This window comes from Caloenas nicobarica, chromosome 1, assembly GCF_036013445.1.
Source record: "Caloenas nicobarica isolate bCalNic1 chromosome 1, bCalNic1.hap1, whole genome shotgun sequence".
NCBI classification, from domain to species: domain Eukaryota; kingdom Metazoa; phylum Chordata; class Aves; order Columbiformes; family Columbidae; genus Caloenas; species Caloenas nicobarica.
In genome coordinates, this window is record NC_088245.1 from 113997793 (window position 1) to 114020783 (window position 22991).

Consider the following 22991-nt stretch of genomic DNA (forward strand, 5'->3'; position numbering starts at 1 on the left):
CAGCTATCTTTGACACGGTGTTCGTGATTACTTCTGAACCTGGAAGACATTGCCTGTTAGTTTGGCGGAGTAGATATAAAAAGACCACTTTTATTTATTCCTCCTTTCCCCTCTTTTCAGCTGCCACAGTCTCCAAAGTACCCTTAGGCAAGATTATGATTACCACGGGAAGTGCAGTCATGGATTCTCCTCACATAATAATACTTTTCACAGTAATATTTTCTTCAAGGATTCAGAGAGGACTCTATTTCAGATGAAACCTAGATTCATTAGATCCTCTTCTTTTCATTCATATGTTCCTCTTAAACTAACATTTAAATATGTGAAAATACCCACTATTATTCAACCTTATTTGATTCTTTTCTTTAGTATCTAAACTTCGATTCTAAATCTTCACAGATGAACAAAGAAATGCCTTTCCTCTTCATGTAATGGAAGGGGACAGTAGAAGATCGGAGTGTGCAGAGCTATGTTTCGTAAAAGACTGCAGATGTGCACCTCTGTTAGACAACACAATATCCTACTCAAAGGAAGAGCTATCTGAAAATCTCCACAGGATGCATTTTTAAAACTCTCCTAATTCAGTCTGCTCAGGTAACTCAAAGTTGTCTATCAGATGTTGCTATGTAATTCTAAGAAGGATGCAAGAAAATGGCCATTACTTGCACTCGAAATCATTTGGGCAAATTTGTCATAATTTTGTCTTATTTTGAACAAAGCTTGTCCTCCATCTCATTGAAAATGACAAAGTAATAACTACTTGAGTAGTTGATGCAATGAGGGCACGATTTTAATGTTTATAGTTGCTCATTAAATTGGTGAAAATCAAGTATTTGAAATTTACTTCCATGATATGTACTGATTCCTTCCTTATCTTTAGCAACTATAGCAATCACCAACTTCACTTATGGTAGCAAGACATACTAAAAGTTGACAAGCAGGTGAAGAAGCAATATAAACCCCATTCTCTGGTAAAACAATATTATTTTAGGAATAATGGTTCATAATGTTTTCATGTTTCATATTCCAAAAGCTTCTGATATAATCAGTGAATAAATATACTGTACCCAGAGGAAAAAGATCATTATCTGAAGTGCATCTATTAATTTTATTACCTTGTGTACTGTGTGTAACAAATTGTATCTGAACATTTTTAATTGTGCAGCACCTTACATGTAAGTACTCCAAAATTGCCACTTAATATGAAGTATGTCTTATTAAGTTCATTTATCATTTGCTATGGCTCTGTGATAGAATAATGTAAAATTATCTGTGTTTTTATAGCTTTTGACTCATAAGCGTATGTGAAATGGTAACTCACAAAACAATATATTTCTTCCACAGCACACTGGCATTTAACAATTACATGTTTTATCATATCAAATTAATTTGAATTCACTTTAATGCTGCTTATTAGAATTCTCTGAGTACTCATTTTGATGCCCTATTTATGTTATTCTAAACTACTATATTAGTCAAGTGTCCACTAAACTGCTAAACTGCTTCACTCATGCATCAACAGATTTGTTATTCTATTTTAGAATAGAATTTAAAAGAAAAACAGACTTTTTTTTTTTTTTCCCTAGAAACACTGCTAAAAAGGAGATGCAAGTTTTTATTGATTGTAATTATCATACTTCTTTAAAAGCAGGGGCAAGGAGAGGCAGAGCACAGCCTGTGTAGAAGATGGGTGGTTGGGTAAAGAATCAACCACCAAAAGCATCAACGATATCCCCCGTGATGGGAAAAGTCTTTCAAATGGCAATATCCAGACACATTGCTTACAAACACAAGAAGAGTTGCACTGTGTGAGGTGGCAGTTCTTTCTAGCGCAAAATACTTTTGCTGACAAGTGCTGAAAGCATTGATGTAAGGCAAAAATAGCTCTCCTGTGCTAAGGAACAACTAAATGAAACCCTAAATAAAGCAATCCAATTCTCTTTGGAATTTGAATCCTATTTTTTACTTATTCCCTCTCCTATCACAATAAAATTAAAAGCAAGAAAATAAATATAAGTGATACAACAATGAAATTCACCACCATTCTGAACTCTTAAATCCACCAGGACTTTCTATCTTTTAATGCTCTTTTTCTTCTGTTTCATTCAGAATCTTGTTTACAAACAAAGTGGAAGCACATCTTATATGTAAGTAAAGCCAAAAATTTAGTGATAGCACTAAACTGGAACCCTAAGAGTCTAATAATTATTAGTCCAGATCTAACTGATACACAATAAGTAAAAAATAACAATGCAGTTAAAATTGTCATGACTTGACTTCACAACTGCTCTATATCACTAGACTTTAAACCGCATGTGTCCTACAAATCCATAAAGGCACTTTAATTCCAGTTCCTTCCCATATTACAGAAAAGACTTCCAGCATTAGAAGAGGAAGGTATGTAGGCATATTCAGCTTGCTTTGTTGAACCTTATTTTGGAGGTTCAGCAAAACATTCCTATGCTATATCCTTTCCTCTTGTTCTTAGTGAATCCAGAAATCAACAGAAACAAATAATAGAGATGAAGACTGCATGTCCCACATCAACTTCTGCTCTCTATCACTCATACCTGGTGGTGATCACTGCATTATTTAACCACTTCTTAACTATTCTTCAAACTGCCTTCAGCAGTGGAGTAGCTGAAAGTCCCATAAATTTTTAAGGCTTCAAGTCCAGAGGAAAGATTTCTCTTTTCAAAGGAAGTTTCATGTCTAAAACCATTACAAAAAAAGGTCTTCGTTTTCACAGGCAACTATCCTGTCATCTCTGCTAGAATATTCTTGCTACCAAGGCTGTGACGATATATGGCATGATGCAGAGCTCAGAGCAGTTATAGGGAACAGATGAAGTCATACTGGCTTACACCCCAACTGGAAGATATGCTTCCTAAAAAAAGGTGTGGTTTGGGAGATATTGGAAATATTTATGTGTACAACTAGCCACAGTTGAGATCACAACATCTGTAAACCATGAATAAGCATGGACCCACGAATTGAAGGAGGAAAAAGAGAACCTTGAGTTAAAACCACATGAAAATATTTAAGATAGAATGTTCATCTACTTGATATTAGACATGGTACCAGAAAAGTAATATATAATGTGCTAGTGAGTTCTTCAACTCAACTTGAAATTACCAGAAAGTACTATGTAATCTAAAAAAACTGAAGCTGGAATTCTTGAGGTGCAAGTCTGCATTTGGCCAAAGGAAGAGTGGGGCACTGCTAAATGTGTCCTATGCAGATTCCACCCAAAATAATAACCTCAATGTGGTGTCACACGAATTTCAAATACTGCCTTAAAAGTCCTGTACAACCAGTTCTCCCAGGCAGAAAATATGGCCAAAAAAACTGCCAGAATTTTTTATATGATCAGCCATGGAAAACTGCTCAAATGATTTCAAAGAGGGTGCAAATGTTACCAGACTGTCTTCAGTCTGTTCTCTGAGCCTAGGAAGGGAACTCTTGCAAGAGTTGCTACAGTAATGATAATTAAATGTGGTCACTTTTAAAACACAACACCCTCATATGTAAGCAAGATAATGTTATGATACCATCAAATTTGTTTAGCTTGGCCAGTTAGTACCTCAAACTTTGAAGATTTCATTTTTAGCAATTAAATTATTGGTTCTTCATTATATATAAAAAAAAAATAATATACATATATACATCTTCTGAAGCTCAGTGCATTTAACATCTATATTTCTGGTAATCATATCAGTATGACAGATACTGGCCTGTGTTGCATATTTTATTGGAAAGTTAGACATTCCTTAATATCAAGGACAATGGAATGACTTACAATTTTATTTCCATATACCTTTCTTTAGTTTTATTTTTCCCTCAAAGATATCTAAAGTTCAAAAGAATGACATAACAGGTTTGGGGGTTTTTTTGAAAAATCAATAATAAAAATTTTAAAAAGCTTACAACTACATTTTTTTTTTTAAGACTTGTATAAGCTTTGACATTTATTATCTTTGAAAAGCCAAATGCCAAAAATCTCTTCCAAATCCCAATAAAATGTTATATTTTTCTATGATACAGAACATTACAGCAATATGTATCTTACAAAACATACATTGTATAAGTCAGAAAGCATTTTTTACAAACTGTTCACAGTAACACCTTCAGAGCTTTCTAACTCAGATGAGTTAATATATCTTCAAAAGCTTAGCACAGTCAGAAAATACGATTACAACTTAAGTCTCTGTGCAGAACAGATTGTTAATATACAGTTCATTACTGTGAGCACATTTTACACACATTTCTTTTCATGGTACTAAAGCAGCAAGATTTTTTTCTTTTTTTTAATTAACAGATTTAACATTCAGAAATAAAAGAAATATAAAGCAATATTATTTTACTGTTACATTTAGACAATATTTGCCAATATAATTCTTGTGATAAATATGAACCTGTGCATTTATCAAATCCCTAAGAAGATTATCTAAATCAACTCCCATGTAATTACCATTCACCATCTGTTCCACCAGGGCCTCAGCTGATCTGCTGGCATCTTGCAGTTTTCTGTACTTCTCAGGCTTTTCTCGCTGGATGGCCTGCAGCACAACAGGAAAGGTGAGTATTTCAAAAGAGGGATTTTGAAGAAAAAAAGGTAATTAATCTTAGGGATTTCTGATTTCTCAAGACCATTTAGCCTGTCATATTGCCCTGCCAGCCTCCTGCTTTTCAATGAAAGCAGCGAGTACCACATACCATCAAGAAGGAAGTCAGTCATAAAGACAAACATATAAACTGAGAATCAGAACACAACAGAGTTGACAAATTATACACGTCAGTATTTTACAGACAAATAAAAGACACACAAATTAACAGCTATTCAAAGCCCAATATTCAGAATAGACATATATGTTCAACAGAAATTCCTTGTGGAAGAACAGATTTTACTAATTTCTCATGTGGCTCCTATTGATAACAGCAAGAACTGAGCATGCTAACCGAATCACAGGGTTTCACGGCATACTATATTATTGAACCCATATACCATTTGATTGCTTACTCTACTCTTTTGTTGTCCAAAAAAATCCTGTAAAATGCATATTAAAGTAGACATCCAACACACATATATGAACATACACCTCTTCACTATGAGGGTGGTGAGGCACTAGAACAGGTTTCCCAGAGAATCTGCGGATGCCCCCTCCCTGGAAGTGTTCAAGGCCAGGCTGGATGGGGCTTTAAGCAACCTGGTCTAGTGGAAGGTGTCCCTGGCAAGGGGGTTCGAACTAAATGATCTTTAAGGTCCCTTCCAACCCAAAGCATTCTGTGACTCTGATATATAGCAGACATCCATATATGAGCTACTAAGCAAGAACAAGAGTTAACTGCACAATTAACACAGGTTTCTAGTTAGGTATTGTATCTAATACTCTCAATTCACCTTTCTGTACTGAAAAAATTTTCACCCACGTTCAGGCTAGCACTCAGCCTAGCTGATAATGGCTGGCTGCTAAATTTTCTGAATGTAGTAGGAATCTCAGTTTCGAATTTCATTTTGGGTTGATAGCAATATAGATGGAAAGTAAAATCATTTTAGATCTGACAGATCTGACAGATCTGATGATCTGACATAATAATTAATATAGTGAAGTCACTCTATTGATTTTAAATTAATTTAGGTGTATAATCCAGGAGTGATTTAGAAACTCTAAATCAGAAGCCCAAAGAAGCATAGAGCCACAACCAAGTTTGATACCAAAATTAAAAGAAACTATAACACCTCTCAGAGATCTTGACCAACATAGTCTCCCATAAATCAGAGTCCTTCACTTTATTGCAGCAGATATACATGTACAAAAAGGATATTCCACCACAAACCCTACATGACGTGTACGTAAAAATAATACACAACTCTGGTTACAGCTTCTCTGGCTAACCCTGCTAGGCTTCCCAATGACCGTGTTTATTTCCACAACAAAGGTGTATTCTGTGTGACTTGACTTTTCAGGGGAAAAGGTTCCTTACAGCTGGAAAGAAACCTCGAGTAGGTGGCTAAGAATGTATTTAGTAGAATAATCTCATACACTTACAGTTGAAAATGTTATTTTTGAAATAGATTGCTATGCTTAGGAGGAAGTAATATAAACACCCTTGAATAAATTCTCTTAAAATAACTTCTAAAGTGTGATTCTTAAAAGCTCCCCAGAAGACTTTCTTAGGTGAGGAAATGCTCAGAGCTTTAAAGAGAAGTTTTCAGTTAAGTTCACACATTTCCACAGCCTACTTATAGCCAGCATTCAATATGCCAAAGTTTCTATTAAACACTTTCAATAATATAGTTTTATATAAGTAAAATATAAAAAGAAAGGATATTTAGAGAAGGATTAAGGATGAAAATATTTTGGATTTTATAAACAAATCTTTAATATACAACTAATCACTGAAGGTTTATGAAGTTTAATCCCAATGAGTTAAAGATGATTGTATTAATAATTTATAGTTTCGTAGATCAATAAAATCTTCCATTCCACTGCACAATCTAAATATTTTCTAAATTAAAAAAAACCCAAACAAACATACAAACTTAGTCTATTAATTCTCTTCAGAGCTCCAAAATTTCTTGCAGAATCTTAATTAATACTACTCTGTCTATAATGCCAGTTATAATTAGCATGAGTCTGACTACAGAAAACTCAAAGGAACCACAAAAGCCCTAAAATATACTGAAAATAATTTTACTCCATCCGTAATACCAGGTGTGTAATTATCATGAATGCAACTGTAGTGAACACAAACAAATCACAAAAAACCTCCTAAAATATACTAAAAATTAGCTTTTTGAAATTAAAAAAAAAGAGATATTACAGCAACGCTTGTGGAAGTGAACCCTTCAGTGTCCAGTAATATACTATGTGTGCAGAAAAATGTGGAGAAATGTCCACCTCCTGAAAGATTAACATTTCCAGATCCTTATAGAAAATATAAGCACTATATGTGACACCCTTAACTAAACACAAAAATGTAGGACATCTCAAACTTTCTGTCAATTGCTTTTTTCCATTCATTTTTTTGTGATTTGCATATATTATAAAAGCAAAGGTCTAACACTGGTTATGGGAAGACAAATCCTTACACATGGAAAGCACAATGCCAGCCAAAGGAGAAAAGACTGTCCTCCTGTTCCTCAAACAAAGACAAATTACCTGATCTGGAGGAAGTTTGCCCTCGTTACTTCATAGTACTACTCACATAGTCCTGCCACTAGTCTGTACACAGTCGTTTGCCAAACCTGCAAACTGTGTCTTGGATTTTTAAACCCCTCAGAAGAAGGATTTCCATGAGCACCTGTTAAGTGCCTAGAAATGAAGAGAGTAGAGGCCCTGTAAACATCTCATATTTATCTCTTTGGCTCTGTTTGGTTCATTTTTTTCCTTTACTCAAAGGGATAAGTTTGAAGAGGTTTGTGAAGTTTTGAAACCGATTCTGTACCTTGTAATCACCACTTTTTTAATGAAAAGTTGTGGTAGCTACGAAGTCACTTCAAAATATTTCCAAACATATAACTTTCATCTTTTCTAGTCTCTTTGTTTTCCATTAAAGATTCCTCAGAAACAATACACCAATATGAGAGGGGAAAAAAAAAAAAGTTACCTTTACAGGTTTTCATTTAATCAGATATTAATTCTCCTTTGGACTATTTTGTAACAGGTAATGGAAATCTATAATAGCCTGGTTTTAACTGATTGAATAACACTAAAAATTCATCTTTAGCTAAATGCCAGCCAAAGGTGAAGAGTCTATTTTAACAATGTTGAGCATTTTATTTGACCTCGAGACTTTGGTTGGCAGCTAATGACTTCATAACCTAGGAAACATGGATGGTCTGAAGAATTTGGATGTTATTCATATCAAATCAACATCCTACTTTGAGACCTCTGTGAAAGGGTGCACGGCAGCCGTACTCCCTCACCTCCTGTGACTCTGACCAATTACCCCGAGGGCAGTAGATGGCAACGCTATCATCACTGGCTCTGACAGTGATTCAGCTTAAAATATCCAGGCCCAACAAAGCATGTCTGAAAAAGGTCACTAAAACACAGTGAACAAACAAGAATGGGGCTTTGAGAATGCCAAGAGAACAAATTTAATTGTCTAAGATATCTGACATTTTCCCTTACATCTGTTCCTTGATTCTGAATTTCTATGTGCTTCTTCTTGGCCAAACAAAACTCCTTTCAAGGAGTTTTATTACTAGTTTATTGATGTATAGTTTCAAATCTGACTTATTGTTATGCAAGAGTTTCTACCTGGCAAGTTTTAATTTTTTGTACCTAGGCCTTCATATATTTGAACTTGCAATGTTGAAAGCTCATTATGGCTTCAGAAAAACAGAAAAGGCCCAAGTCATTATTAGGTCTGATTTTGGTAAAATATACATACTAACAGGAAAATCTTAAGTGTGATGCAGCATAATGATGGTTACAGCATTTATGTTTGTATGTTTTCATTATTTAGGAGTAGTATGCTTGTTCCACAATGAAACTTCTGTACTTATGGCATCAAGTCTCTCTGGCCAGGTAAGGCAAATGTCTTTATTGTGTCACAGGGAATGGCTATAAATATTTTTGCTTCTCCCCAGACAGAGGAATGGACTTTTTGTGGATGTCTAATATATTCAATCTACATAATACATCTGCCAAAGTCTAATTTCCTGCCAGTATCTCAAGAGCAGCTGGCTTAGAAAACACAGTTGGGGCACTACATACAGCCTGCTCTTGGCTCTGTCTCCCCCAGGCCTCCTTTGAGCTGGGATGGGAGCAGGCTTTTGAACTTGATGAATCATCAATGACGGCAAAGGAGCTTTCTTTGCGGCTGTCGGTTCTGAAGTCTGCATTCCTCTATCATACAGCAGATGCACTACCACTGTATCATATGGAAGTGACCCCCCTAAGAAAAATGATGCGTAGGAGTGAGCTGCCACAGAAAAAAAAAAAAAAAAAAATCACCCAACTATAATAGTAACCTGTTCTCAAAAGAACAGCAGAAAAGAAAGTCATCAGGAAAAAGCCCTAGGACTCAGCTACTATGGTGGGCAATAAATAGCAAGTCTGCCATCAGCCAAGCACAGGTGTTCGGTGCCACACCAATACATTTATTGTCATAGAGAGAGAAAACTAAATGATAACCAATAATGGCAAGCTGGGACTTGTGCATGCATATGTAAGTGGTCATACGCATGCAACTATAAGTACAACACTGGGGTAGGACTAAGTGTGACAGTATGATACAATCTTTTTCAATTATCACTAACATATTTTCCTTTTTGGCATTTCATCTTTTTTTTTTTTTTTCCCCTACATGTTCTACAACTTTATTAGAACTAAAACCCACACTATCTTATTTTCAATTGATTTGAGGTTCATTTTGAAGAACATGGAAACAAAAAATTTAACAAGCAACAATGCAACAGCTCAAATCAACGAATTGGACACTACTTCCTGCTTTGACTACTAGTTTTATGGATAGAGAACAGACCTGGATATGTCAGGTCAGGACAAGCTTTAAAACCTAGCATTTTATAAACCCGTTTGTTGGTTTTGTTGTTTTTTTTTTTCTTTTTTGAAAAGTGTGTAAAAGACTTCCATTAACTGAAAATCATTCCACACAGAATCCGTGTAGTTAGTACTTGTCAAATGTCATCTTTCAGAGTTCTTTCACCCTTAAAACATGTAGAAAATTCTACATGTAACTTGATTTTCTCAATAAAAATATTAATTTTAAAAACAGTGATACTCTATGAAATCAAAACCAGTCTTGGTCTTTAAAAAGATTTTCAATGTTAATGAAGGATACCTGTTCATTTATCTTATTTCTATTTAGAGTTACTGCTTTGTCTCAGACCTCTCTTGATATAAAGTAGATCCTTTTTCTGCGCTCCTTTTCAGTAAAGAAGCTGGAAATTGGTTTCTTAACCATCCAGTTATTCATTTTCCATGGCGGTCAAAGAAACATGTGAAATATCTCATGCCATCTGCAGTGTCTTGAATTCAAACTTAAAATGCCCATGCACTGGTCAAATTACAAAACCCTTTTCCCTTCCTCCCTCTTCCTCCAGTATTATGTTTTCACCAACCTAAATGAGATCTGAACAAATGTGGTAGGTAGTGGCCTCCCAGCCCGTATTCTTCATCTTCACCAACAAAGGCTGCTGGGAACTCCAGCTGGGACCAGAGGAGGGTCTGTGGTTCACCTACCTCCACCCCTATATTTGCAGCAATCACCACCTCCTCGGAAGCAAAGAAAGGAAAGAAGGAGGAAGGTGAACCATGGCTCCCGGATCCTTTAATGATTGCATTAAATCTTACAAACTGGCAATATGAGGGGGAAAATCATATTGGCTAGGGAAACCCGACAGTGCAGGTATCCAGTGAAACATGTAGGTCATGATCAGCTAATTTGCCATCCTTGAAATTTTTATGCTCCTCACAATGGCAATATATTAAGGGGAGACAGGAGCTTTCTTGTTTTGTTTTGTTTCTGTTCTTAATTTTACCTACAATTAAGATTGAAGCACTCAACTATATATCTGTTTATGTATTAGGTGAATGCCATTACTTCAGTATGGAACCATTTGAACCCATCAAATCTTCTCTGTATTTTTGATCCATTTTGCATTTATATATATTTATTTATTTATCTATATTTCACATAACATGAAATGGTGCCATGAGCTAAATTCTTGATGTTACATTCTAATGGATACTTACTACCAGCAATATGACAACATTAACAATTAAATTAAATTTATTGCAATAAAATTATGTTTTAACATGACATTTAAAAATTTATATTTATAGTCACAAAATTCAGTGTTCCTCAATCTTGTCATAGCTGATTTATGATGGACAAGCAGACGGTGAGAAAAAACAGCAGTGACACTAACTTCAATATAGTAACTTTGTTCCATCTGTTTCTGTTCTAGGAATATGTATCAACATATATTTTAATGAAGCTCCATGATACACTATGATACTGTAAAAGCTAATTATAAAAAGAACTTCCCCTTCTCTGACTTAGAAAATACAGACATTTTTGTATCTATCTGCAAAAAATAAATATGGAAGAAAATTTGTAATACTTTAGTTCTCAAGGGCTAAATTCAGACTGTGTGAAACATACACAAACACAGCCACTCCTTAAGCAATACGGAATAATTCATTTTGCCAAAAGTAGAAAAGAAACATTTTTGGTTCAGGCATGGTACTACAATAGAGTAAAAAAAAGTATATCTATTTGTATGTGGAGACTGGTGATTTTCAGATGTATTTTACAGTGCTGTAAAAAGAATTGGATACAGATTTTCTTTAGCATACACTAAAAGCTGTCACTTTTCACATCCTTCAATTTGTGCATGTATAATAAATTAAGCTGTTAGGATAGAATGATGATGCATATTTAAGAAGTAACATATAGGCTTTGATTCAGCTTTACTAAAGACTTCCATGAATCTAGAATACCTTAATTAAATATGAGGATGTATGAATAATAATTAAAAAAAATATGTATTCCAACAGCCTGTATAGCAATTTTGGTGCCAAAATCTGAAATTCACAGAAATAGTGAGCACTTCTAAATTTCTCTTGGACATACGGACAATCAATGCTTGTCAGTTTACATTTGAACTCATTTAAACTTGGACTTTGAAAACACTGGGAAGTTAATACAAACTAACAGACATATATACAAGTACTTTCTCCTACATTGACTCTTTCTCTGAGATCTGAGAGATTGCCTTCTTTTCGATATACTGCAAACTCAGGACTCTGAAGCACTGCTTCTGAGCGGGTCATCCAGCTATGGAGCTCTGTTGTATCCGAGTCAAACCTACAAGACAGAGAAGTGCAAGAAGACATTTCATTTCCACAAAGTTTCAGAAAACAGGATTGACAGTAAACATGTTTAACTGGTTGTTTAAACAACTGAATAAGCAGCAGTTTCTCTCAGCAAAAGAGTTTTAAATCCCATATTTCATTAGATAGCACAATAAAATTACTCACTCTAAAATTTGGAAACATAGAAATACTTTCTCATTTTTAAGATCCTGATTTGAGGGCTAAACAGATGCAACAATTTTCACGAGGAGGATTTTAATTTTACAAGCTGATATTTTTCAAGACATGAAACAAGTGGCTCTCAGTGAAGAAAATGCACCACAAGTCCTGTTGGTTCAGCGGAGGTTGCAAGGCCTGCCTGGCTGATCAAATGCAGTCTTCATACTTGCAAGATTTCTAACCCAGCTTGTGCTGACACTATCATGGAGAACATTCAAGCACGAAATTTGACCATTAGAAAAGAGTCTCTTCTGATTGACTCAAATGTGTTGTAGAATGTAATTACTGATCAATAGCAAATTTAATATAGAGCTAAAACAATAGAAACTGCAAATTAAGATCCCCAACTCTTTGTCTTTTTTTTTTTTTTAACTACAGAGTCCTTTTTATTACAGTTTAGATTCTTCCACCAACTCCTTTGAAACTCATCTTAATTTTGTGACCTGTTCTGAAGGTAGCAGCTCAAAATGAAGGTTATCATATGCAGATATTTAAATTACTGATTTGTATAAAAATCAAGCTGTGATTCAGTATCTACACTGTATTTTTAAAAAAAGAGGCTTGAGACCATTTTTTTTGCAATCTCTTGATTTCATTTATTTACTGCACTATATGTTCAAATATTTATATCTGGTTTGTAACTGATTTTCCTTTTGCAGCAATACAATGAAAGCAATAAAACAGAAAGACATAGGAAAAATTTAGCTGTATCTTTTAGATTGCTTTGTAAATATAGGTTGTACCATTTACATACAACTGAAAATCAACAAAAACCAAGAACTTGAATGGCAATTATATATCTGGATGAATTAATTATTTTATAAAAATATATTCCATATATGTATCAGAACTAAAACACAAGGATGTAAGGTAAGATCAGGTGCTACAGAAATCTACATATACAGAAATGAAAAGTGAATATAAGAAAGAGTTCCATGTTTGATCTAATATTTATGCCTCCCCTTTATTCTTTCTCCACTGTGATCTTTGTGACCCCCCTTAATAACACGATGTGAAAGACTGAGTAATAAATAATGAAAACAGAAGAAAGAAGAATCACACCCTACCTTAATCCCAGCCCAATATTCTACATTCAAATTATAAACTCTTAGGAATAATTTTGATAAAGCAATTCTTAATAATACTATTTGAACACTCACTAACGGAGAAAAATATGATTGCAAAGTAATGGAAGGTGCAGAAATATTCATTTTATAAAGAATTACATTTCAGAGGTGGAAGACAAAAAGAAAATTGCCAGGTGGTTCAGGGAATCTCTGTGCTGGGACCAGATTCTAATCCATGAAATCAAACTGCACTGCCAGTTAAGAGCTTCCTACCTCAGCTTTATTTCTGATCAATTTTAATTCTTGCAATATGATGTTATCCTCTGTTCTGCATATAATAACTGTATATTTAATAAATGTTCTTGTGAAATTTTAATACTAGGAGACAGCAAAACTATGAAATCCAGTGCTCCCACACAAAACTGGAATATTACATATTCAACAAGTTGCAAGCACTAACTGCATATCTAATCCCACTGAATTCAGCAAGAGAATGATGAAAATGTGTTTTTTGCAACTATCATGTAAGACTGCTCAACACATCTTAAAATAGTTCTTCCCCATGTAATGCTGTATAGAACTAAATGTATTCAAGATTTAATGGCAACTGCAACACCTCTGTCCAATGTAAGAATGATCAGTGATGTGAAGTTCTACTGAAGTAGTCTCTAGGACAAAGAGGAATTCTTGAAGTCCACAGTAAGGAATACATTAGGTCAGTTAAATTAGAGGAGCTTCCTAAGGACTGTTATGACACTTGAGGATTGCTGAGCTACAGGGATGCCACCAAATTCAGTGTACACCTTTTTCAAAAAGACAGAGTAGTAATGCTGTACTGCCCTCTGTTTCATACAAGTATCTGGTTCGGGGCTTGTCAGCAACACAGGCAAAATGAGAAACAAGGGAACCTGTTTTGAAGGTCAAGACAGAATTTCATCAGCCTGTAAGTTCTCGACTATATTATGGGACTGACACTCTCTCCACCTTTCATTCTTCAAACTCAGTAAACACTGTACAAACCAGTCCTGTAAAATTAGCAGCCCAGGCTGGGGAAAATGTTGCCACTCCCTGCTGCAAATATGCTCTCCATTCCCCACTCTCTTCCTGGTCAGCAACAATACACATAGGCGAAGTACACAACAAAGTAATGACCACTTGTTTTACCTTACTTAAATCTGTAGCTAAAGTTGGCCCTCTCCCTGCCATCAGCTATTGAGGTAACTAGAATGTTTTATACCACTGGCGTGAAGCGGCAGTAAACTGGAGAAGACCACAGAACACCAGACATCTGATTACAACGAAGACAAGTTTACCAGTTCCTCAGTACCAAACTCCCTTGACTGCAGGCAAAATTGTATTATTTCTGGTGTTTGCTCCATTCTCAAGCCACAGGTAAGTAGGACCACAGAGACCAACTTTCTGTAAAATAGCCTGGTATTAGCCTGGTATAGGATGGAAATTCACAGAGCAAAACGTTTACCAGTGGATCATTTCTCCATTTCTTAAACAAAAGAACTAAGCACCTGCCTCTGCAACATCCTCCCTGGAAGAGGAATGGCAGAATTTGGGACAGCTTTGGTAGTACAACAAAATAATCAGGAACACACCCAATGGCCCACAGATTCAGCAGATGGAGGTAAGTATTAGCCCCAGTAGACAGCATCTTGACAGTGCTGATCTCAGGTAACAGATTGCTCTGTCACTTCCAGTCTCTTCTGGAGATAAATATACCTCCACAAACAAAGCCTCCTGCCCAAAAAAGGGTTATAAAGAGGGAGCAGAAAAGGATTAGAAGACATCAAAGTTAATTCTAAGTAGCTTTTTGGAGCACATACATACCCTTAACATAAGGACATATTTCTATTGCCTTGGAAAACAAATAGTCTCTCTCTCATGTTCGGCTTGTATAAAATCAGGAAATACACGTAGAATACAATATTTAATCATTCTGCTATGAGGATTAGACATTTCCTTTCTGAGCACACCTGCAGTAACAAACTATATTAACTCTAGATTGATATCAAAGGATCAATATAGTCTTTAAATTTCCTAAGTACATCAATATTTTTGACATTAAAAGTAATGCAATATTACCTTTCTGACCCAATAAAGTTGAGTGCATGTAAAATTTGTTAAAATAAATCCATGGAAGACACTAAAACCAAATCACTTCAGAGAATTACTCTAAATAATTACCTTACTTTAATGTACTCGTTAGCTTGTTCCTCACCTAAAAACTCAATCTGCAGCAGAGGATTTATTCTTTGGGCAGCTCTCATGGTTTATTTTTCCAATTAGTCTTTCTTTCTGCTATTCCACAAGAGAGATTATTATCTTTTACTGCTCTCACTGCCCTCTCTCTACAGGCCAGCACATTTCAGCTGAGTTCAAATACAGTGTGTTTTTTTTAATCCAGAGCATGTTGAAAAAACATGTTCACATTTTTAATCCATGACAATAAAATTTTCAGGGAAGTTCCCCATAAATTGATTTTCTGGATCATACTAAGCCACATGCTCACTTTGGATTCTCATTCAAAACTCTCTTGCTGAGATCCCCACAACTACTTGTTCAAAAATGATTCCTTGTTCTAGCTTTCCCTTCTCTTCCTCATATTTATTAAACACAGGATAAACCTCATCTTTAAGGCATTTCACAACTTAGTTGAATTTTATTTGTGCATGGAATTTCTAACCCAAATACACAGCAGAGTATGATATTTAAGTTCTACTACAAGCCCCTTATCTAATCAAATACCTTCTGGAAACCACCAAGGAATAGCAAGCATTAATTTGTTCATGTTTCACAATAAAAACAAATGCAATTTTAATTAATAATTAAAAAGCTGACTAACTATAAAGCTTCTATCTGTGCAATATACCTAATAAGGGCCTTTGCTGTTCTCGCAGCCAACATCATCTAGTGAAAGACAATGGTATATTTTAAACTCATTATTTTGCCCTTTTTTACAGGCTGCCACAGTAAGGTGATAACAGCGCAGTAGTGTGCATGCACTAACCTTCCACATTTTTATACAAACAACTTGAATGTTGTACAACTTCACAAAGGAACACAAGTTGTGAACTACCCCACTGTCGTGCGGCTATCGTGGTGTGTGATCTTTTTTCTAAATTGAATGAATGTCATCATGAAACTGCTACTATGATACTGCTACCATGACTAGACTGTGGTTTCAGGACTTCACTCTTTCACCACATGGAAACTGCCTCACAATTTCCTTTCCTCATTTTTTTTTTTCCTCCCCTCCCCAAACAAAACCACACCAGGCATGTCACCAGTGTGTATCTTGGGCAAATATAAAACCATATGCCCACACATTGAGCTGGCAGGGAATGATACGACTGTAATCCAAGAACCACATGACTGAATTACCGCATTTCCACAGCCGGACTGAAATGTCCAGCTCACCAGCGGTGTTCCTCAGCTTGTAGCTCTTTGTTGCCTAGAACATGTCAAAGAACAACCTTACAGTATACGATGCCCATTGGCAGAATAATTATCTGATGAACTACTGCCCTGCTGCCTGTCTTCCTCCTCTATGTTCGTAGATGATGAACCGTTAGTTGATAAATAATCTTGTTCTTACCTCCTAATTCAAGAGCTTATTTATCCTAATAAATATTTTTCCTTTCCTATTTTTTTTTAGTTCAGTCTGCAAATAATTTTATTTCCTTTCTGAACATCATTCTGGACTTCCCTCTACAGTTGTGATACTATTCAGTTTAGCCTCATCAACATTATGACCAGCACGTTTCTGTAATGAACATCAAGGTATCAAAGAAAATACTAGATTGATCCCAAGTATAAATCTCCTTCAGAAATTCCACTAGTATCATCTTATTAGCCTCGTAGTTCTCCTTCTTTAGCCAACTATCCATCTTACCACTAGTAAGGTATGGTTATAAACCATACCTTCCCCAGCCTGAGCAGTAGTTCCTGAATTGTGATATGGAATGTTTTGCAGAAATTCTGACAGATCCACTGCATTTCTCATATGTAAGAAAATCACTTACTTCTAGATTTTCACTTGCTTTAGAGGTTGTTCTAGAGTATGTTCATTAACACTATTTGCCTTCAGCTAACAGTCAGTAGCTAACTACGCAAAGCACTTTTACATCCAGTCTTCATGACTTCCAGCGAGTGTCAACTACCACCATTCTTATAATACAGGGGATAATTTAAGACAGTAAATGTGAAGTAGAAGATATATTCTCAGTGTGTTTGACACTATATCATTTCTCACCTCACAAAGAGGATAAAGGGGTAAAAGCAATAGACACTAAGAAGTTATAAAGTATCCATGTTTACAGACTTTGACATAACCATACCTGTTTTTACACACTAAATGAAAATGTCTATAAATTATTCCTCCGGTAAACAACAGAAAACTATTCTATTGTAACTCAGTCACCTTTTCCTTTCCTCTGGCACTGGCTACACAAATACAACACTGAAACCAAGGACCACCAGAAAAACTGAAGACATGGCTTTCCTCTTTTAAATTTGCTAAGTAATGTTACATACATATAACAGCAAAAAAAATGCATTTCAATAAGAGGATAAGTGCCAAACAGCCCAAGAGAGTTGCTCTAAAAGTGCTAAACAATCAGGATTTAGTTCTGACTAACAGAACTGATTGGACAGCGATGGGCTATTTGAAACAATAGCTGTCAAAAAAACACTTTGAATAAATCATTATCATTTTTCCTTTAATATATTTTTCTACATAAATCCAAACTTTTCTAAGAAATGAAGCATTAGAATCCCAAGTATAAAAATTTTAAAATAAATGAAGGCTACTCTCTTAACACTTGTTAAATTTAAAAAAAAAAACCACTAGATGGAGCAACTATCCTATTTTAACATGCCTTTCTCCTCAAAGGGCATGAAGTCTCTTTCAAATCTGAAGATCAACGTTATATCCATAATAATGTTATCACAAATAGACATTCCCTGGAAATGTTAGGAAGGGTCTACAAAGATATTTACTTAATGGCAAAGAAAGGTATCATTGGTCATTATTCAAGAACATTAATATTAAAAGTAGGTTTAAATTAAATGTTAAGTGGCTTTATCCTGTTTGCTATTTCAAAATCCACTGTGAACAGAGTAATTTTCAGATTTTTTTATGCTATAAAACTGACCTGTTTTTCCCAGAATATGTAAACAGCATGAAAATGAAAATGTTACCTTGCAACCCTTTCTCCCATTTACAGTTTTGGTTTGTTTGTTTGGGCTTTTTTCTCCTAAAACATCAGCTGTGTTACAATTATCTCTAGTCCTAATGCCTAATAAATACTTTCAAGACCTTTATTATACAGCTAAAAGTATTTTTCCCTACCCAGTTTCAAATTAATTCCTTTGGGAAAAGGAGCTTTCCTATGACTAGTAACAGAACTTAGCACATGCCTGAATTATTCTCACATTTTGAAGTGTTACTTTTGAGGCAGTTTTAGATTTTGGGGGAAGTAAAAAAAGTCATCTGCTTCTTATCTCTTCTTTCCACCACGAATGGTAAAAATTTGCTTTAGGAGGCAAGAAAAATCAACAGCTTCTTTCCCATGCATTTATTCCACAGTGAGTTGGGGCGATGAAAATGTGACATTCACTCTTGTGGATCTTATTCGTCCACAAGTCAAATTGCATCTCCTCAATTTCTTCAGTATAAATGGAGACTCTCACATACTTCTTCCAAAGCACTGGGAAATGTAAAAATAAAAGCATTCTAGAAAGCTCAATGCTTTAATCTTAGCCATCCATTGTTTCTCCTCAGCTAAGTAGCTGGAGACCATACTCTGATGCAGTCCACTAACATAATATTCACAGAGTAGTCCAACTACTTTCTTCCTCCTTGAAACTAGCAATTCACACAGCAGGTGCAGTGCATCTTTAAGACCTCATCCTCTAGTCTTGCTAAAACATTTAGATCACAGGAAAGCAAATCTGGAGCACAAATCTTTCCAAACATCTGGCAAGGGAGCTTGATGCATTTATGTCAGGCATATTCTTTTACAGCAACAACGTTGACTAAAGCTTGAGAACAGGTGAAAGAAGCTGACAAAACATGGAAGCATTATTCATCACCTCAAAAAAGCCCCAACCCCCAATGTGCCTTTCCCCCCAGCCCCAAAAATAACAGCCAAGAGCATGCAGTGTTGTACCATGACGGCAGAACGTGGCCAACACAATCTGGCTATGCAACTTCAGAAGCTTCTGGCAAGCATTCAATAATTGCTGGTTTGTTTTTTTAAGCAAGCAAAAACTAAGCACAATCGTCAACTCTCGAGCATCAAATGCTCAGGGAAAATTTTGAACATAAACATACACACATACAACATAGAATGACATAGGAGAGAGAGGTTGAGAACCCTCATTCTCTTTATTTCAAAAAACAAAAGCTATGCACTACTATGGCTTCATTTTCCCTTGGGTGTAGGCACAACTAAATATACAGCAAAAAAAATGGAAGGATCTTGCAACTAACAATGGACACAGAAAATAACTGACTGACTGTTTGAGAATACAATCACGAGGTTCCCCCACAAAAAGCATTAATGAAAAAGCTGTTTATTCACCAATGCACACAGACATTTTAGCTGAGCACCCAAATTTTAAAATGAGTTTTCTGCTCCCATTGTTATGCTTATGTTCAATATAAATCTATTATGCCAGAGAAAGACAACCATATACTGTTTCCAAAACTGCATTTTTATGTTTTAATAAAAGCAGGCATCATTATTCTAAGCTGAAACTCCTTCCCTGAAGCTTCCTCGCAAAGTGTTTCTCTGAAGATATTTATTGACAGATTCTCCTGCTCTGAAACATCCACTTGGACTTTCTAGATAGGAAAGGTACACAGTATTTTTTTTTTTTTTTTGGCTGTTTGGTTAGAAATTTAAAAAAAAAATTCTAAATGGAAAACCATTGCCTTCAGATAATATAACAATCATTCATCCCGCTGCACAGCTGTGGACATTTGTAATGTCATTTACTTTGCATATTACAAAACTGCAGGTCCACTCACAGGTATTCAGATCCACGGCTCTAATGATGGTATGATTGCACTGTTAAACATAATAACTCCTGCACACAAAACAATATTCCAGCTAGTTAGACCATATCGAAGTGTATTAAGCAATGAAGGCCCTTCTTCCTGCTAGAATTCAGCTTTCTTTCAAATCAGATCAAAATAAAAAAACTGGTCGTGCAGATACGGAAAGGACTCTGATTTTAAGCACATGTAAGATACTACAACTAATTCAATTATCTGAAGTCATCCTAGACAAAGGCCAAGAAGTACAGATTGTTCCAAGATTCACATCTTGATTCTTATCCAAAAGTTAAACAGAATTTACATGGTTAATATCTCTTGGTGTAAAACATAAATCAACCCCGCCTAGTATGCAATAGTAAAAAAAAATCAACACCCTGCAAATTTGGCAGCAGATCTGCCAATAATATAGCTGCAAGCAATCATAGTCTGCCATTTGATAAAAGATTTTCTGTATAAGGAACTATCAAATTTATATATACCCTTGCTAGTTGTAATGCTTTAGACAGAAAACAACTAAAACACAGAAAGAATTTAGAACTCTCAATCTGTGTAAAATGAGGTATTACTGAACAGAAACAGTTTCTATAATCCAGCTAATTCCTGCCTTCCAGTAGTTCCCTTGCATGATGACTTATAAGTCTGTAATCTGTTGTACCCTGCCCATTTTATTTTCAGTATTAAGGCAAATTAAAAGAATATGACCAAGAAGGAAATTATAAACTAATATTACATACTTCGTAGCTGAGAAACACATTAATGCTGCAAATTGGTCTCCAATTTTACAATAATGCATAGCTATTTATATCAAAAACTTTCTTGAAGAATTGTAAAACATAGGTTTAAAAAAAATCACCCTACTTCATTTAGTTTTAACTAAGGTAATGCTTTTCTTTACTACAATAGACTCGTGTTTCACTTACTTTTATTTATATGAAGTAAGATCATTCCAAAAACATTCCGTTTGGGGAGAAAAAAAGGTGAAAAGCTTTAAAATACCAATTACTGAAAGACTTTAAAATTTCAGGGGATTTTTCAGTCTTAATTGTTCAGTTTCAAAATTAAGTATGTAAATATTTTCAAGGCAGGGACCATGCCTTAACAAAGGTTTACTCTTGCATATTAGACACACAGCCTCGATCATGTCTGAGATCTTTGCACATTACTACTGAAACATTAACAAGAGTACTAATATTTATAATGTCTGTTAAGTAAAAACATTGCCATCTAACAATTCCTTGAACAAATTCAAGAATTGTGAGTCTGATGATAGTCATTGCTATGCATTATTTTGAGTGCTTGGGAACATATTACTAAAAATAACTCTCACTCTTATTTAATGGAAATTTAGGATTTGTGAGAAAACAAACCAACAAAACCAGATTCAAAATGATGACTTTGGAGATTAAATTCAATTCATTCAAATTTAGTTAACGAAGTTACTTATTTAGTCTAAGCACTTTCTACAGGAGTAGTTATCCAATTTCACAAGAATGGGGTGAGTCACTCTTCTTACACCACATACACAGCGTTCTTAAATAATGGGGCTCAACTAGAAACCTTATTTTTGAATGGTCAAAGAAGGGTAAGATAAATCCCACTTCAGACACCTATGTATAATAAAAGATGCCCCTAAATATCTCTTTTTTTTCAGTGCCATACTCCTTCAATTAAAAAAGATGACAGATTTCTCTTATTAATGGTTTATCTCATTCTTCTTAAGTTAAAGACAATTTTACACGAAAATAAAGTATCCTTGAAAACACATCAAACTAAACAAAGATATTTTCTATAGAAATGAGACACTGAATGCAGTCTGACAGTCCTTTCAGTCCTTGGATCTGTTACCTTGGAGTTCACATGTTTACCTGAAAATCAGAACACATTTCCAAAACAAATATTACAATGAGTGTTTGAAGTCTAGCTTCATAGCATCTTATTCAGAAATTAAGCACTTGAGCCAATTCTCCTTAAACTCATGTGACTTTACTAAGTGTTCAGTATTAGTCTAAAATTCCTTGTCACTTGTACTTGGGTTACAAAGGAAAAAATCTGAAAACTATGAGACTCCATGTTTCACCAAATATTAACTCTGCAGAACTGTTATTTCTACTGCTGATCCACAAGCCATAAAGAATACAAATAGAACTTTAGGAGCCAGGCAATATCTGCACTACTGGTATTCTAACTATTAAAAATGTTTTTTAAAGAATGTAAAATCTGAGAACCAGTGGAAGGCTTTTTGTCCTTCAAGTTTGAAGACTACAGTCAAGTGGGACTCCCACAATGCAATACATAAGGACTTCTACTGACTGTAATTACTATCACAATGGTATTTAAAAAATTATTAACATTCTCTACTGCAAAACAGTTGGGCGAGAAGCACAGAAAAACACACAACTCATCCTGAGTAAAGAAATATAATAATCAGTTGGTACCATAATAGAGAACAGAAACACAATTTTAATCTCAAAAGAGTATACAGCAAGCTATTGCAGTCAAATCACTATTTTTGCATTCTCATCCAATCTCTATCAGTATTCTCTCTCTGTCTCTTAATGATTCTCACCTCTTCCTAATTTCTGAATCCACAAGGAGTTGCCTCTTTTTGTGAGGTGGAGGTGGTGGGAGTTCCTCTTTAGCATGCTTGACCAGGATTTGTTCTCTTGTGGTCACCATAGTTACAGTTTCCATTACAGTTGTCTGTGTTAGTGATGTCTGAGTGGTAGTGACAGCCTGCGAAATCTGTGAGAAGTATTAAAACAGAGGTCACACATTGTT

At 35.1% G+C, this 22991-nt stretch overlaps 1 protein-coding gene across 10 annotated transcripts in view; it reads right to left on the reverse strand.

Moving 5' to 3' along the window:
- DMD (dystrophin) overlaps positions 1-22991 on the reverse strand; it is a 1281342-nt gene that overhangs the window by 740658 nt on the left and 517693 nt on the right. For all 10 annotated transcript variants that reach the window (XM_065627016.1, XM_065627025.1, XM_065626998.1 and 7 more), the window contains 3 exons: positions 22780-22955; positions 11721-11844; positions 4472-4559 (listed from right to left, as the gene is read on the reverse strand). In XM_065627016.1, coding sequence (XP_065483088.1) covers positions 4472-4559; positions 11721-11844; positions 22780-22955 — 388 coding nt within the window. The remainder of the gene's footprint in view (positions 1-4471; positions 4560-11720; positions 11845-22779; positions 22956-22991) is intronic.